The 15565-nt window shown below is 43.2% G+C and overlaps 2 protein-coding genes across 3 annotated transcripts; one reads left to right on the top strand and one right to left on the bottom strand.

The window, feature by feature from the left end:
* Positions 1 to 48: 48 nt before the first annotated feature.
* On the bottom strand, positions 49 to 8037 carry slc25a1b (slc25a1 solute carrier family 25 member 1b). The gene is made up of 9 exons (XM_041058702.1): positions 7694 to 8037; positions 4227 to 4334; positions 3261 to 3360; positions 2895 to 3033; positions 2583 to 2667; positions 2222 to 2326; positions 1991 to 2106; positions 1828 to 1901; positions 49 to 1678 (listed from the first exon to the last, which is right to left on the bottom strand). The coding sequence occupies exons 1-9, from the start codon at positions 7803 to 7805 to the stop codon at positions 1564 to 1566; spliced, it is 954 nt and encodes a 317-aa protein (XP_040914636.1). The 5' UTR covers positions 7806 to 8037; the 3' UTR covers positions 49 to 1563.
* Positions 6969 to 15289, top strand: zgc:56235 (uncharacterized protein LOC393186 homolog). 2 transcript variants are annotated; one of them, XM_041058704.1, is made up of 9 exons: positions 6969 to 7085; positions 10481 to 10551; positions 10833 to 10882; positions 12458 to 12610; positions 12745 to 12797; positions 13046 to 13267; positions 13419 to 13569; positions 13673 to 13730; positions 14041 to 15289. In XM_041058704.1, the coding sequence occupies exons 2-9, from the start codon at positions 10485 to 10487 to the stop codon at positions 14130 to 14132; spliced, it is 846 nt and encodes a 281-aa protein (XP_040914638.1). In that variant the 5' UTR covers positions 6969 to 7085; positions 10481 to 10484; the 3' UTR covers positions 14133 to 15289. The 2 variants fall into 2 exon arrangements, with proteins under 2 accessions (XP_040914638.1, XP_040914637.1); XM_041058703.1 differs by lacking the exon at positions 6969 to 7085 and adding an exon at positions 8923 to 9041.
* Positions 15290 to 15565: the final 276 nt, after the last annotated feature.

Here is a 15565-nt window from a genome sequence, read left to right as displayed (position 1 = left end):
GAGTAAATGTATTTACTTTCTGCCACTGCTGAAATGAACACAACAATGTTAACAGTCTGATCCAATGTTTATTTGTGAGCATAGATATTAGAATTCATTAGACCGAAGGCACAATACTGGGTTTAGCTACAGGAAATTTTTCATGTGATAATGTGAAAAGATATTTAACTGTCTATAACAGGTCTACATGTAGGCAAGGCCCAGTTTAACATGAAGCTGAAAAAGGTAGGTCAAAGTAAACATTGTGTGTCCTACACAAAGACCGTGTGATGAGCAAAAAAAAAAAAAAAAAAATCATTGCACTGCACGTAAACATGCCATACTCACAAGCTACAACCTCCAGTCTATCTCATGGCATTATATTTCTGAGCAGCAGTTGGCACATTGGGTTGTCAGTTGAATAAAAAAGTAAAGGCAATTAATATAATAGTTAAAAATTAAAAAACAGAATCTGAAAATCTGCAAAAAAAAAGCTATCCTAAACCACATCCTCCATGGAATGAGATGAAAGGCACTATCAATGGCATTTCTCAAACAGGCATCTGTATGAATTCAAGGCAATTTAAAATTTTGAAGCAAAAATTCACACTAACAGTTACGATGGATCGAGAAGATGTGAACACCTCAGATATATTTCAGATGCTGCCTAGGATTAAACGTCTGGCACCAGTGCAGTTTGTGCAACTGAGTACATTATTTAAAATAACCTGTAGTGACTAAGTACCTACAACATTCAATCATTCTTAATCTCAAAAGATCTGAAAATGAATCATACATCACATAGGCACTTTTTATAACATCAGTCTAGTCAGTTGATTAAAACAGGTCTGCAACGTAAAAGTGAACCCTCTTTACAACACCTCAACCTCTGTTTTGTGGAAATGTGCGTCTCTGAGTACACATGCAACATAAACTGCATCTCTACGGCTCCTACAATCTTAATTATTGTGACCATTGTGATTTAAGGCATTTAGTTCTTAATGTACATTAACCTCTGCAGCATGTGACATCTGAATATTAATTATTATATCAGGTGCTGAATGAAATAACAGTTTTAAACTATCAAAAAAAATCTAAATATATGCAGATGAGGAGGGATCTCTCATTTTCAATTATAATTTCTTTGTGTACAACATGAGTCACATTATGTTGGGTCGAGTATCCGTTTGTTTTTGATTATGCATACAGCATAACTATAACTGAACTCAAAGAGCTGTAAGTGTGATTGTCAGACGTTTCTTTGTGCTGACAGTGTTCCCATTTTTCTAGTCAAGCAGATCTAAATAAATGCCCTGTTCCTTTCCCTGAGCTCTTAAGGAACTTCCCACTTCTGGAATTTAAGGAAAAAGAGCAGGTGTAAGCAGTGACTCTGCAACGTGGAGCTTTTTTCATGCAGACAACGCTTCCACTCGTAATAGATAAATAAAATTATGAATATACCCCTTCCTGTCTTTCTGAAAATCACTCGGAGGTAGATATTAGAACCTAGAAGCAGTGTTTAAGGTTTAGAATGTGAATGGCCTGTCCTAACACTCCTGCTTGTGAAGCACCGGGGTGTCCATTTCAGTCCGTCTTCCAAACTATGTTCAGGACCTTCACGACTTCCTCATAGATTATAAAGACTATGGCCACGTCCATGCACACCCGACCCAGCCGAGGAACAGTACCTTTGTAGAACCTGAATGGGATAAAGGGAGAGAGTGACAGTAGCTACTTACAGAAGGTTTTATAGAAATACATTATCACAGAAACTGTGCAGCATAAACACAGCTCAAACTAAATATCTCCAAACTCCACACATCACAGCCACGCTGCATATGAACTTACGCCATTGGTCCCTCGTGCTTCATGATCTTCACGGCACAGTCCAGTGTGCTTTTGTACTTGTGAGCTTCGAGACCCTGTCGAGTGACACACGCTGTGCATGTTAGTCACGAAGCTCAGGGTTGAATTGTGAGATTATAAGAGGTGAACATGTTCTTCAACCAACCTGCATTCTGGTTTTAATGACGTCCAGGGGAGTGTTTCCAAACACACTGGCAGCACCAGCAGTAGCTCCAAACAGTCCAGTTAACAAAGGGTTAATGGGTTTGTTGGGTTCATCACCTTTGAGTTTAAAAAACAAAAAAACAAAAAAACCAAAGATGATTCTATGGTTGCAAACATCTCTGGTTGTTTCTGTTGATTATAACAACGGGGAACAGTTTACTCACTCACACACCTTTGTACCAGTTCCTCAGTGAAGTCATGACATAGAAGCGGATGGCCTGGTTGGAGCCTTGCTTCAGGACCGTGGCTGTCAGGCCCTGATACGTCCCCTTCAGTCCTGGAGATACATCAGTTTCATCAGTGCTCCATCAAAAGAATAACTGTCACAACTTTCTGTTTCACGTCAGAGTCACCAACGCTTACATTAATAAACCTTTCAGGTATAATGAGGCTGAGGAAGAATATTAATATTCTCTGAATAACTTGAAAAGTAATTTCCTTTATCCCTGTAACATCATTATGTAGTGGAGACAGAACAGTAGGTGGCAGTATAATGCAACTGACCCTGCACACACACAGCGAGCGGTCCTTACCTTCAGCTCGAACGATCTCCCTGACACCATGGAAGAATCCCTTGTACTTTGGGTTTGCTGATGTCTGATCGTGGATGAATTTGACCTAGAATGACACCGTAACAGTGGTTAATAAAGTCCACGAGTGTCACAGAATCACAGCAGAAAATGAGTGAAGTCTGAGGCCGGCTGTGTTTCGCTAACAGTGCTGCTGTGAGTAACTCTCCAAACCACATTAGTTTTATTTCCATGGACATAAAACGGTTAAAGCATGAGGAGGACGTGCTGAGTGTAATGAGAGCTCGTCAGAGAGCTGCTGTTTGTTTTTTTTACCTTAACTGTCTCCATAGGACAGACTACGACCACAGCTTCTGCAACTCCAGCTCCAAGGCCACAGAGGAATCCTCGCTTGCTGTCCAGTTTACCGCTCTCATCACGCATCTTGTTACTGAGGAACTCAAACACCCCAAATCTGTGGAAATTAATGGAGAATAAAAACATGATTAATAACCAGAAAATGTTTGGCTTTTTGTTTGATAACCAACTAAAACAATCAGTTATCAAAACTGTTTAATTAGATTTGGATTCAAATCACATGACTTGTTTGAAAGTTGGACCAAACACGCGTGGCAGCCACACCTGCCATCATAATGGAGGAATATGTGTGTGTGTGTGTGTCAGGTTGGGAGGTTGCAGTACCTGACAGCTGCTTTAGGTATGGAGCCGTACAGCAACGAGCTCAGACCTCTGTAGAGACCCCTCACCCCATGACTGTTCACTGTCTGCTTCACACAGTCAACTGTGGGAGAAAGAGAGGAAAAGAGAGAGAGAGAGAGAGAGAGAGAGAGAGGGGAATAAATGAAAGACGACGAAAAAGAGGAAAAAGGGCAGCATGCAAAAAAAAACCAAGCAACCAAAGTCAGTTCACATAAGCAGTGGCTGTGTTGTTATAACATCCTGCTTTAACAGTTTTGCAGTTAAAAGTGAAGAACTGTGAATTTCTGGGTTCCGTGTGTTTCTGTTGCAGCCTGAAACAACAGCCCTTCATACTGAGTTTCCACAGACAAACATTGTCTGTGCCAAAGTTCACAAGCTCTCATCGAACAGATAACAAAGACCAGCTCACTGCGCAAACACACAACTGCTGTTTGTTCTCAAATCTTCATTAACACAGTGTCTGAACTTACAATTGATCATTTATCAATGAAGAGAGAAAATCTAAAGGAATGTGTAGTGCTTAAACATCAGTTCAGTTAGCTGACAAGGAATCACACTTAAAAAAAAAAAAAAGTTGTATCTCAAAATGCAAATATCAATGAATCAAAAAGTCACAAACATAAAAAACACATTAATATATCAGCTCTCGTATCTGTCCACAGACAGTTAGCTTAGCTTAGCATAAAGACTGAAGGCAAATGGAAACAGCTAACTTTTTTTTAGTTCTGAGAACTTTATTGTCATTCACTATAACGTTCAGGTACGTATAAGGAACGAGATTTCGTTGCACCAGCTCGGAAGATCACAGTAGCTTAGAGGTATGGAAAGAAAAACACAATAAGGTACAAAAAAAATAAACTGCTGTAAAATAAGGATAAAATAAATAAAGTACAAATTATTTACAACAAAAATTTAATTAAACAGTTCAGGTAAGAAAAAAAAACCCACCGATGCCTCTGTATTTGGGAGGATTTGCCTTTTCATCGAGCTGCAGCTGCGTTTTAACGTACTCAGTTGGGAACGTGATGCAGATCTCTATGCCTCCTGCAATCCCACCTGAAATATCAGAGAAAGGCTCCAGTGAGCACAGAATGATTTTAACAAAAGAGCACAAACAAACAAACAAACACAAAAAGAAAACAGCAGCACTCCTCTGAAAACTGCATCAACACACCAAACTCCTGCAGACAACAGACATACATACAACCAGTTACTGGCTGTAATTAATTACATGTTAAAGTAATGCCACAATATCCACACAGTGTTATTCACATTTGATAATAACAAAACTGCATTTATAAAGCAAAGAAATATAGGACAACATGCTGCAAAAATAATTAAAAACAGACAAGAAACACAAGCAAGAAACAGGATCATTAAAGGAAACAACAAATATAAGACATGAGAAACTGTTAAATGTTTGATACTGATATTGTTAAGAAATGAATGAGATATAATATTGTAGCTCAGTTTAAAGTGATGAGACGAGTTTTAAGTTCTCCTTTAAAAGCTGTGAGCAAGCTGCACATTAGTGCAGATATCAGAGGAAATCTACACTGTACATGTTAAAGCATGTTTCAGCTCCACCTTAAAATCCTCGCTGTCACACATCTGCCGTTCAACAGCAAACACGCAGCCTGCAGCTGATTGGCTCGGCTGATCTCAGTGTGATACTGCCCACAGATACTCCCCTCAGCCCTGCTTCAGCTCAGGGGGGTGTGTGTGTTACACAGGCCTCCGGTCGCAAGTACATGTTTAAAAAAAACAACAACACATTTGTGCTGTACTGAAAAAAAACACACTGAGGACTGAAAAAGTAAAAACTTTACATGTTAAGTTTTTAACATTCATACAAGCTTAGATTAATCCTCACACGTTTACAGAAGGGCCTTCTGCTGATGCCTTTCACATGCACTCTTTCTACCAAAAAAAAGTCAAGCAGAGAAAATCCAACACTCCACTGCTTCCAGGCTCCATTCAGACATGCATGGCTGAACGTGCACATCCACTCACATGATTACAGGCTGACAAATCACTGTTTTCACTAAAACATCAAATGCATTTAGGCTGCCCAGCTGAGGTTCCAACAGTGCTGGTTATGACACACCCAGGCATTTCTCTGGTTAGAGGCTGTCTTTACAGCTGGAGCCGTACCTACGAATTAAAGCTCGAATCAAAAGCACAGTCCACATCATCCTCTGCAGACAGGCCTCCATGTACTACCTGCATTATGTCCAGATATTCAAGCTGGAAAAGATACAGAACCAGTTTATCAAGTCCAACGTGTAAGGACACCTGAACAGGTATTTTGAAAGTGAGCGAGGGAAGAGGGGTTGACTCAGTGTTCATTTACTCCTTCTTTATAAAGACGGCTGCGACAGTGTGTGTTCAGAGCAAACTTCATCACAAACAGCCAAAGGTGAAGTTTCACCTCTAGAAACATGGAGGCAACAGGACTTCACGAGGTCACGAGGAAAAGCACAGGTGTGCTGGGTAAAACTAATGATGACAACACTGCTGGTGTGATTGGTTCCACCTGTGCTTTACCTGCTGCGATGAGTCAAACTGTTTGCCATGAAAAAGGCCTGTTGTGTCACGTTTAACACGCCTGTATCATACACATCATCTTTTACATTTATGTTTCAAACACTTTGGGCAGAACGTGATGATGTTGATGATGTTGATAAAGTTTTATTGCACTTTTTAAAGGAACAGTTTGGTGTTTTGGGACATATTCACTTACCTGCTGAGACCGTTGATACCACTCTCATGTTTTTGCACTAAACGTGAAACTACAGTTCGACAGTAGCCAGTTAGCTTAGCTTAGCTTATTGAGCTAAGCTAACTGGCCTGGTTTGGTGCAAATCAGTTCAGTGCTTTTTGCATAAACCTGCTGACAAACAAACAAACAAACAAACCAACAGACCCAGGTGAAAACACCCCCTCCTGGGCACAGGTAAAGATGACTCCAGAGTTAACCACACCTGAATATGGACGCTGTCTGTTTCAGTGAGGATCAGGGGTTTTATCATAAAGCCTTTGCATGTGATCTCTCCTTTCTCCTGTGACCTGTCGTCCTTTAACCTCACACCTGTCAGGGTTCGTATGATGCGCTGACAATGAGCTCTGCTTATTTGTTTGTATGATTTTGAGTTGTCCTTCCATGTCATGCTTACCACACGCCGTGTTAGGACCATAACACGTGATTAAACAGGGCATAGCATGGAAAACCATTTCGACTGTTCATGCCCCGTTACAAAAGGCCCTGAACTCAACTTGTGACAGCCATGTTGTAACCCCGGCGAACATGCGCAGGGGCTGACAGAGCAATGTGCTTTGTCACCGTGGCTCATGACACTGAGCAGGAAGATCCAGGCCCCTGAGAGCAAACTAAAAGGTCACCAGGTCAACAGAAAACACCACACAAACTGCTGACAGTGATGTGAGTGAGCCAACCCAACTTTTCAAGTTAAATATGATGGAAAACACAGCAGATTCAGCTGTAGAGCCGCTGTCGGCTCCTTCTTACATCCTAATGATGTTGCAGTGTTATCAATAATGATTGCCCCGTAACACACGCTGAGCTCTGAGTGAAGTTTGAGCATCTGTCACTGATTGACTAAAGAGACAGGCTGGATATCAGAGTTCATCTCAGCCAGGTTACTGTGGAAGGGGTCCGTGCTAAAGTCTATAAGTCCCAACACATACCAGGGTGTCCCACCTTCAGCCCCGAGCCAAGATTTGCTCCAGCAGGCTGAGATTATCTGTCCGGGCAGGCTTAGTAAAACCAGTGTCTGAAGACACTTGATAAGTTTATGAATGAATCTACACTAAAACTAAAGATTTGGTTCAAGTTTCTTCAGGTTTCACCAAGTTACCAAGTGCATGAATTTATTTATATCACATCTGTCACGTCTTTACAGCTGTATATAACAATGATTCCCTATAATATCATTAAGTATTCATTAAACATAAAACCTGGATCTGAATAAGCTGCAAAAAGAAATGAGTGAAAGGATTAACCTATAAAGAATAAGTCATTTATTTAATACATATTTGGTCTGGAACGATGGTACTGGAAAATTTCAAAAAAAAAAAAAGTTTAAGACTTTTTAACACCTTTAACGGCCTTTTTTCAGGAAACTGAAATCAATGGTTTTCGATAGCTGCAGATTCTCTGGCTTTCAGAGGAGCCCATCATGGTGAACTACATCTACCCCACTTTCTGCTGCCCCCGGGGCACAGTCCCTTCCATATGCATGTCAGATAAGTGTGATATTAGAGAGCAGTGCTGCAGCCGAGGCCTGTGACCACATCTGCAAACACACATTCAGCGCTAAAACTTGCAAAGAAGTTTCGCTGGCGCCTCTGCGGAGAGCCCCGCTCCTGCTCAGCCCCACGCAAACTTTCCTTACCTGCCAGAATCGCTTTCCCCGGGTGCGTGAGTTTGGTTTTCTCCGCCGGAGCTGCAGCGGCCAAACACTGGGGTCTGTGAAACGGGCTCACGAAGCCAGTTTGTCCATACATGACTGCGATCTCCCGGCCAAACTTTTTTTTTTTCCAGCACGGTCGAGCTCAGTTGCCGCAAACCCAGGGAGCCTTCACGCCTTCACGCAGTCCCGGTGCTTTGTGGTGCAGACATGCAGGAGCGGGCGCTGACCATTGGACTTTCGGTGCTGGTCCGTTGTTCACAGCGTGTGTGTACTTTTGACAGTGAAGTTATCACCATGTCACACACACTGAGGCTGATAGCGTCGAGTCAGTGTTCATTCAGGGCGGGGCAGGGCGCGACGCTTCCACCCCCTCCAACACGGAAAGCGCCATGTTTTTTCACAAACATTTTAAGGAGGACCGAAGCGATTCTCTGCAAAAAAAAAAAAAAAAAAAAAAAGCCGCCGCAGGCTTCTCATTCGCCGGCTGCTCGCTGACAACATCCCGCCCACTTTAAATGGTCGGAAGGGGGCGCTGTTTGCCTGTGACCCCGCTCCGCTGTTCAGGAGCACCGTTAGTTCTCACAAATAAAGGAAGGAAAACATCAGATTAACTCCAATTTACATTCACTTCGTTTGCCACACTACTATTTTTCCTTTGAGTCCGTTATATTTATCACATGAACGTAAGTTTTACATAAAAATACAACATATTACTGAAGATTAAACCAGTGTTTACCAAGCTTTTTGACTTAAGGACTAAGAAGTAAAACTATATATTTCACAAAAGGGGGGGCCGACCCCTAGGTTGGGAACCACTGCATTAAAACATGCAGTTAAAACCAGCAGCTGCTGCTGATGCATCGGTATTAATAAAGCAAGTTATTACACCAACCACATCCAAAATGAGAGCGTTTGCTTTGAATAGCATAAGTACATTTCAGTATTAATACTTTTGCACTTTTACTTAAGTACATATTGTGTGTCTTTCCGTGTGTGTGTGTGTGTGGGGGGGGGCTTTTAGTTGCCTATAGTTGCCTCCATGTCTGAAAAGCATTGGCGCGTGATTTATTAACCACTAATTACAGTTTATAAACCTTTAACAGGCTGAAAACCGAGGCAGGGTGTGTTTGGGGGATTAATCTCTCGCTGTTGCGTCGACTCTTCGGTCGCTTTTCGCTCTGACACCGCGCATGCTCCATATGTCTCCTTCATTGTGCCCTGTCCCCGTTGTAGACCGCGCTAAGCTAGGCTAGCTGTCAACCCACGGAGCAGCATCGCGCCAGGGACCCTCCAGGCTCCGCAGACTCCCTTAGCAAACACCTTTGCGCCGGTAAGAGCGCTCACCGCTGCGCACTGACCTCCATCACAGCGCCGAGCTTTAGAATAACCTCTTCACTTAATTGCGCCTTTGGTAACGTTTCTTGTCAAGGTTAGCGGCACACCTAGCATGTTTAGAGATTTAGCTGACGGTAGCTGTGTTATGTAATGATGTTTAGCCCCGTAATGCACAGTCTAATCCTTGGATGATGGGTTTCCTGCGTGACAGTGCAGAGATTCAGAGGTGTATCGGTGACCACGCATTTAGCGAGTTTATCAGCCTGGTTTTGGGGCTCGCTGTGGGGCTTCTGGGGGTGGTGGGGTGGGGATGCTTTCGGGGGACAGATACAGTTATGTTATTGTCTCATATTCTTGTCCCTGCAGCTCAGGCAGCTAGCTCGCTAGCTAACTGTCAACCCCCCTCCACACCTCTTTCACTGGCCCATCTGTTGTCCTTTGTCCCTGGAAGAGATGCATGTAGCATCAAGCATTTGTTAATGGCAGAAAAGACTCTTGCCTTACGCGCTGTTCATTTGTCTAATCCAGCTGAAAAACATCAGAAATAACCGGATTTGTCTATAACAGCACTGGGGATGCACACAGGATGAGGCGCTGGGCCCTTTCTCTTTGCAACCTTGAGATGTATTGACCACAGTGGGAGAGGGCCTTTTTGTTCTGGTGCTTAAACATCTGCCAGCTTGGCTCTTAGTTTCATATACGTCCGTGCACATCTGGGCTCACAGTCTGGGTCCGACGTATTTCGTTTTATTTCTTTCTTGGATTTTTTTTTGGTGCAGCAGTAGCTTCTTCATGAAGCTGGATGCAGAGCCCAGTTGTTGTTAGCCTCCCAGCTGCCTCTAAAGGAACAGCTTGTTCCCTAGTTACCAATGTTCAGTCATACGACAGTTATTACACTGTTTGGACATAAACCAGAAAGACTTTGATGGATTTTTTTGTTAACTACTCTCTGCCTTCATTCAGCATCAGCTTTGCCAGTGGTTCACCATCGAAAGGGTCAGTAATCTGCTACACTGATTTGCTTTGGTGCTAAATCAGTGTAGCAGCTGGGTGAAGGGCATCTACCTTCAGAAGTCTTAAAAAGCACAGAACATAATTCCCTCAACAAAAGGCCTCAGAGGGTGTTACAGTCTTTAATATTTTTATTTTGCCTGCTGTAAAAAAAAAAAAAAAAGTTAAGGAATGTTAAATTTTTTTTATTGATTAATCCATCCATCGATTTTCTGCTGCTTATCTGAGTCCAGGAATCAGGAACCGGTGAGGTTCGTGTATGTAATAGGCCTTATTGTTTCTGCTGCGTAAATCTGGTGAACACTGCTGAGATCCTGAGTGTAACATGGTGAAAATACGTTTTCCAGTCGGTTGTTTGCTTTGTTCAGTGACTTATAAAAGCTGTGGTTTAAATAGTCACATTGCTGACTTTATCTTCTCCAGCACAATGGCTGTCCCTCCTTCATACTCAGACCTGGGCAAAGCCGCCAAGGATATATTCAGCAAGGGCTATGGTGAGTACTGTTTTAGCCCCTGGGGTAAATTATTAACTTTTTACTGAATTCTTGAAACACAGAGTCTTTTTCAGTCTGACCAGCTGTAATACTCTTATTCAGTGTGACTCCTGGTTCCAGCTTCATATTCACCTGCAGACATAAGAGTCAGATCAGTCTCTCATTTCTCTTTCTCTCACTGAGAATTTTATTTTCCAACATATCAAACTGTTCATTTAAATCTATGTTTATCTGTATTTGATGGTTTGATTCACACTCCTGCGTCTTTTCAAATCCACCAGGCTTTGGTGTCGTGAAGCTGGACCTCAAGACCAAATCGCAAAGTGGCGTGGTGAGGATACATTCCCGTTTTTAACTTCTTGTCATTCTCTGGCTGTTTTCTGCAGCGTCCATCTCGCCTGCCGTCTCTTACCCTCACCTCCCTCCACACCACTGCAGATCACACTCACACTACGTGCCCTTTGTAAATTGCAGTAATTGAACTCCTGCTGTAACCTGGAGCGTGAAGGTTTCTAGGTTGACGATTGGCCGACGCAGACGTGCTTGGCTTAAACTGTGCTCTGTTCTAGAGAAACATGACAGACCCGCAGGTGTGTGTCTGTGGCCTGTCTGTCTCTCTACCTGCCTTTCCTAACCCCTGCTCTGTCTCCATGCTGCTGCCCTCTGTACTGGACCGCTCGTGCTCTAATGTAGATGGTAAGATCGTCAGAGAGCCGACAGCTCTGATCATCTGTGTGATTTGGAAAGAGCTCATTTTCATTTGGTTTTCTGTCCTGTTCATTCACGTCATCCTGCTTAATCACACACAGTTTCTCTGTTGCTATCATGGTTTTTTTTTTGTCTTTGTGATAATCATTCACATAGCATGAATATCAGTGTATTTCACAACCTTTCCTCTCATTCAGATTTAACTTTTCTTTGTGATTTTTATTTATTTTTGAGAATGTCAGAGTCAGTTTTCAGTTTTTTATTCTTAGCTAATCTCGCCGTTATCGTCTCGATTAATCAGTTCATCGCTTTGTCTGTAAAATGTCAGAAGACGGTGAAAAATCCAAGGCGACATCTTCAAATGTCGGTTTGTCTGAATAACGGTTCAAAGCCTGAACAGATATAAAGCTTATCGTTAAGATAATTAAAGCTAATTATCCAAAGCTAGCATGCTAACACGCTAAAAGCAGCCAGCTGGAAAGTTTTACCGCGGGCAGTGTGACGGCATTTTAGTTCAATACTTCCATCAGTGATGTCTGAGCTTTTTTACAACAAGCCACAGCTGAAATTTACTACGATGTCTTTCACATCTGTCCACATCACAAACCTTTTCTGAGTTACTCGTTAATAAATTAGCATGAAGGTTTTGACCTTCCTTTTGATTCCAGACGTGTAGATTCAGCTGTGTGATCATTTCAGAGGAGCTCAGCGTGTTTCCTGTCTCTGCTGTCAACGAATAAAAGGCTTTTTTTTTCTGTCGAGCTTTAACACAAATCATTGCAAATAAAAATGAATATTATCGTTGTATGAAAAGTTATTTCCAGCTAAATTGTGAAGATTCGTGGTTTAAGTTAAATTCTCTCTTCAGACAGATACAGGTACAGTCTGTTACACCTGTGTCAGTGAAATTTAACATGGATCATAATCAGATTTATCAGTGTCTTCTGTCCGTTTTCTGTCTGCATCATGTCTTACTGGTGTCCTGCATGGATTAACAGATTTATTTCTGTGGAGTTTGGTCTGAGTCGTGGTTAGCACGACTCTTTTTCTCTTTTCTCTGTCTCATTTATTTTTGGATATTCTGTAAACAGACTCTGTCCTCAGTGCTTCACGTTTTCACACTTTCAGTCAGTTAATGGTCCCTGTGTCTGGTCGACTCCGGCGCACTCAGGCTTTGTCCTTCTCGTCCTCCGTTCAGGAGTTCAACACATCTGGCTCCAGTAACACAGACACGGGGAAGGCCTCAGGGAGCCTGGAGACCAAATACAAGATGAAGGAGCTGGGTCTGAGCTTCAACCAGAAGTGGAACACAGATAACACACTGGCTACTGAAATCACTGTGGAGGACCAGGTGTGTGTGTCTGTGTGTGTGTGTGTGTGTGTGTCTGTGTGTGTGTTCAGATTTGATAAAAACGCTTTGTTTAAGTCTTTCACTGGTTTGTGGTTAAAAAAGCTGTTGACACAAAGTGTTAACTTTACCTGCAGCTGGCTCAAGGACTGAAGGTTGCCTTGGACACGTCTTTTGTACCAAACACAGGGTGAGACTACGTTTATTTGTATGAATGAGTGATACTGTGCCTCATGGGATTACAGGGAACAATAAGTACAAACTGTGGGTCGGGCCTGGGGGATGGACAACACTAGTTTTTCCTGCCTGTCTCTGTTTCTCAGACAAGCTTCTCTTTAAATCACATTTCTTTTTCTAAGTTACATTGGAGGTTATCATTTAAATTTAAAACGGAGATGAGCGAGAATCAAACATTTAACCCGATGAACCTTTTTTCAGTAAGAAAAGCGGGAAGCTGAAGACGGGCTACAAGCGTGACTACGTGAACCTGGCCTGCGACGTTGACTTCGAGGGTCCCATCATCCACGCTGCCGCCGTGCTGGGCTATGAGGGCTGGCTGGCCGGCTACCAGATGGCCTTCGACACTGCCAAGTCCAAACTGGCCCAGAACAACTTCGCCCTGGGATACAGGGCTGGAGACTTCCAGCTGCACACCAATGTGTGAGTCCTCCGCAGCTGTATAACACTTCCTGTGGCTCTGGAGGAATCTGAAAGACTTGGATGTTAACCAGGCTCTGGTTGCACTGATTTTAAAACTTCTTCTTTAAACTGTCTCCTGCCAAAATAACAGCCGGCGTCTTTTCTCTCTCAGCAACGACGGGACCGAGTTTGGCGGCTCCATCTACCAGAAGGTGAACGACGAGCTGGAGACAGCGGTCACTCTGGCCTGGACCGCCGGCAGCAACAACACTCGCTTCGGCATCGCTGCCAAATACAAGCTGGATAAAGACGCTTCTCTGTCTGTGAGTGCTCCAGCTGTTCCTTCACAGCCCCGTGATGGAGGCAGATTCTCACCAATTAATTCTGCTGCTCTTGTTTCATGTCTTATCCTGTTTCACCCTGAAGGCCAAAGTGAACAATGCCAGTCTGATCGGAGTAGGCTACACCCAGAGCCTTCGGCCAGGTAGGCTCCCGTCTCCTGTGCTGTCCTCACCCAGGCAAACGTTTAGAGATTTTTGTTTACGTACTAACAGCAGTTGGGGATTTAATATGCACCTGATGAATGATTCTCACACTGATCATTAATTATACCTTGAAGACAGGTGAGTTAATTGCGGGTCTTAATGACGCAGGAGTCCTCGACCAGTCAGGAGCCACTTTTAGCCTCAGGATGTTTTGTGTAACCAGGTATTTAGCACAGACTTAAACTGTAAACTTACCTTGGCTGGCTGTGGAGAAACCTGTGCCGTGTGTGTGTGTGTGTGTGTGCGCAGGTGTGAAGGTCACCCTCTCAGCCCTGATCGACGGGAAGAACTTCAACGCCGGCGGACACAAAGTCGGGATGGGCTTCGAGCTGGAGGCATAAAGGGCAGAACTCAGATCCATGAAGAAAGGAACAAAACAAAACAAAAAAAAATCCCCGAACCACACACTCCTCTCCCCTCCCCTCCCCTCCCCTCCCCTCACCTCTCACACACACACACACACACTACTGCCCACCACCACCATCATGTAGCTCCCCCTCTCTGGACTTTCCCTCACATTCTTTGCCCCGTTCTCACACTGTGTGAGTGTTTCTGACAGTAATAGTCGAGTCTCAGCATCATGTTCAGACGCCGCTGAGAGCAGCGGTGAGGTCGGTCCTGAAACCGACGGTGCATAGTTGTGTATTATTACCGTTTTTATTTATTTCCCTGTAGGTCTTGGATGAAGTAGTCGTCGGTGTAAACGTGTAGCTCGGTAAAGCTTCTGTGTTCAGCTGTTCCTGCCTTCCTAAAAAAAGAAAAGGAAAAATAAAGCATGTGAGGAAGAAAACGCAGGTGCAGAGCTGAAAGCTGATTCGCTTGGTTAAAAAGGTGCTGAGTGTCTGTTTCTCTTTTTGCTTTGGGCTGAGCTGTAAACCTGTGGACTGTTTAATCCATTTCAGTGTTTTGATGCAACACATTTCATGGACAGGACTGAAACACTGAAGTACCGAAGGTAAAGGCTGATTCCTGCATCCACTGAATGAAGGATCTGTAAAACGGAACGGTGAAAGTCTGCTCGGCGCAGACGCTGTTGATCCTTTGTGACTTCTCGTTTCGGTAGATGAAATCAATGTAGTGGAATCTTCTGGTAGCCTGTGTAGTTAGTTTTCATTTCTACGGTGTTGTTTTCATCTATCTGTCTCAGTCACGGAGACAGTGGGGACATTCTGCGCGCTTGTCTCGTAGGTATCTCAGCTGTCTGTTGTCTTAACTTGATGCTGTTTCCTCACGTTGCTGCTCTACACTCCTCAGATCTGTACACAGACGTGCAGCCGATTGTCCTCCGAGTGGCTGCAGTTAACGCTTGATAGGATGATGTAAGAGGCTGTTTCCCACACGACTGTCCTGTTTTTTTTTTTTTTTTTTTGGTAATCATGCATCAGTGTGTGTTTTCCATCTAATTAAACGATCATGATTCGAAAGCTCATTTTTCTTTGTCACTTAGACACAGTACCTCATTTTTTTCCAATGTTAACTAAAGGAATTCTAATAATAAACATAATTAAAAACTATCTGAAGGTTGTAAATCTTTTCTCATCCAGATGAAACGTCTTTAACTGAACAGTAAATGTAGAAATGGTTTTAAAAAAAAACTCACCTCATCGTCCACTCATGGGCCTTTCACTGGAGCTTTAACTGCATCTTAGGGTCTTCCTCATCCCACGGAGTCCCATGGACTTCAACTTCATCTGCAGAGAGAAAGAGACTGAGACACACACACACACACACACACACACACACTCACACACAGCAGCATAAGAAGCACAAGAAA

Source organism: Toxotes jaculatrix, chromosome 16, assembly GCF_017976425.1.
Source record: "Toxotes jaculatrix isolate fToxJac2 chromosome 16, fToxJac2.pri, whole genome shotgun sequence".
Taxonomy (NCBI): domain Eukaryota; kingdom Metazoa; phylum Chordata; class Actinopteri; family Toxotidae; genus Toxotes; species Toxotes jaculatrix.
The sequence above is the reverse complement of the archived record's forward strand: the minus strand, read 5'-3'. Positions and strand labels throughout refer to the sequence as shown.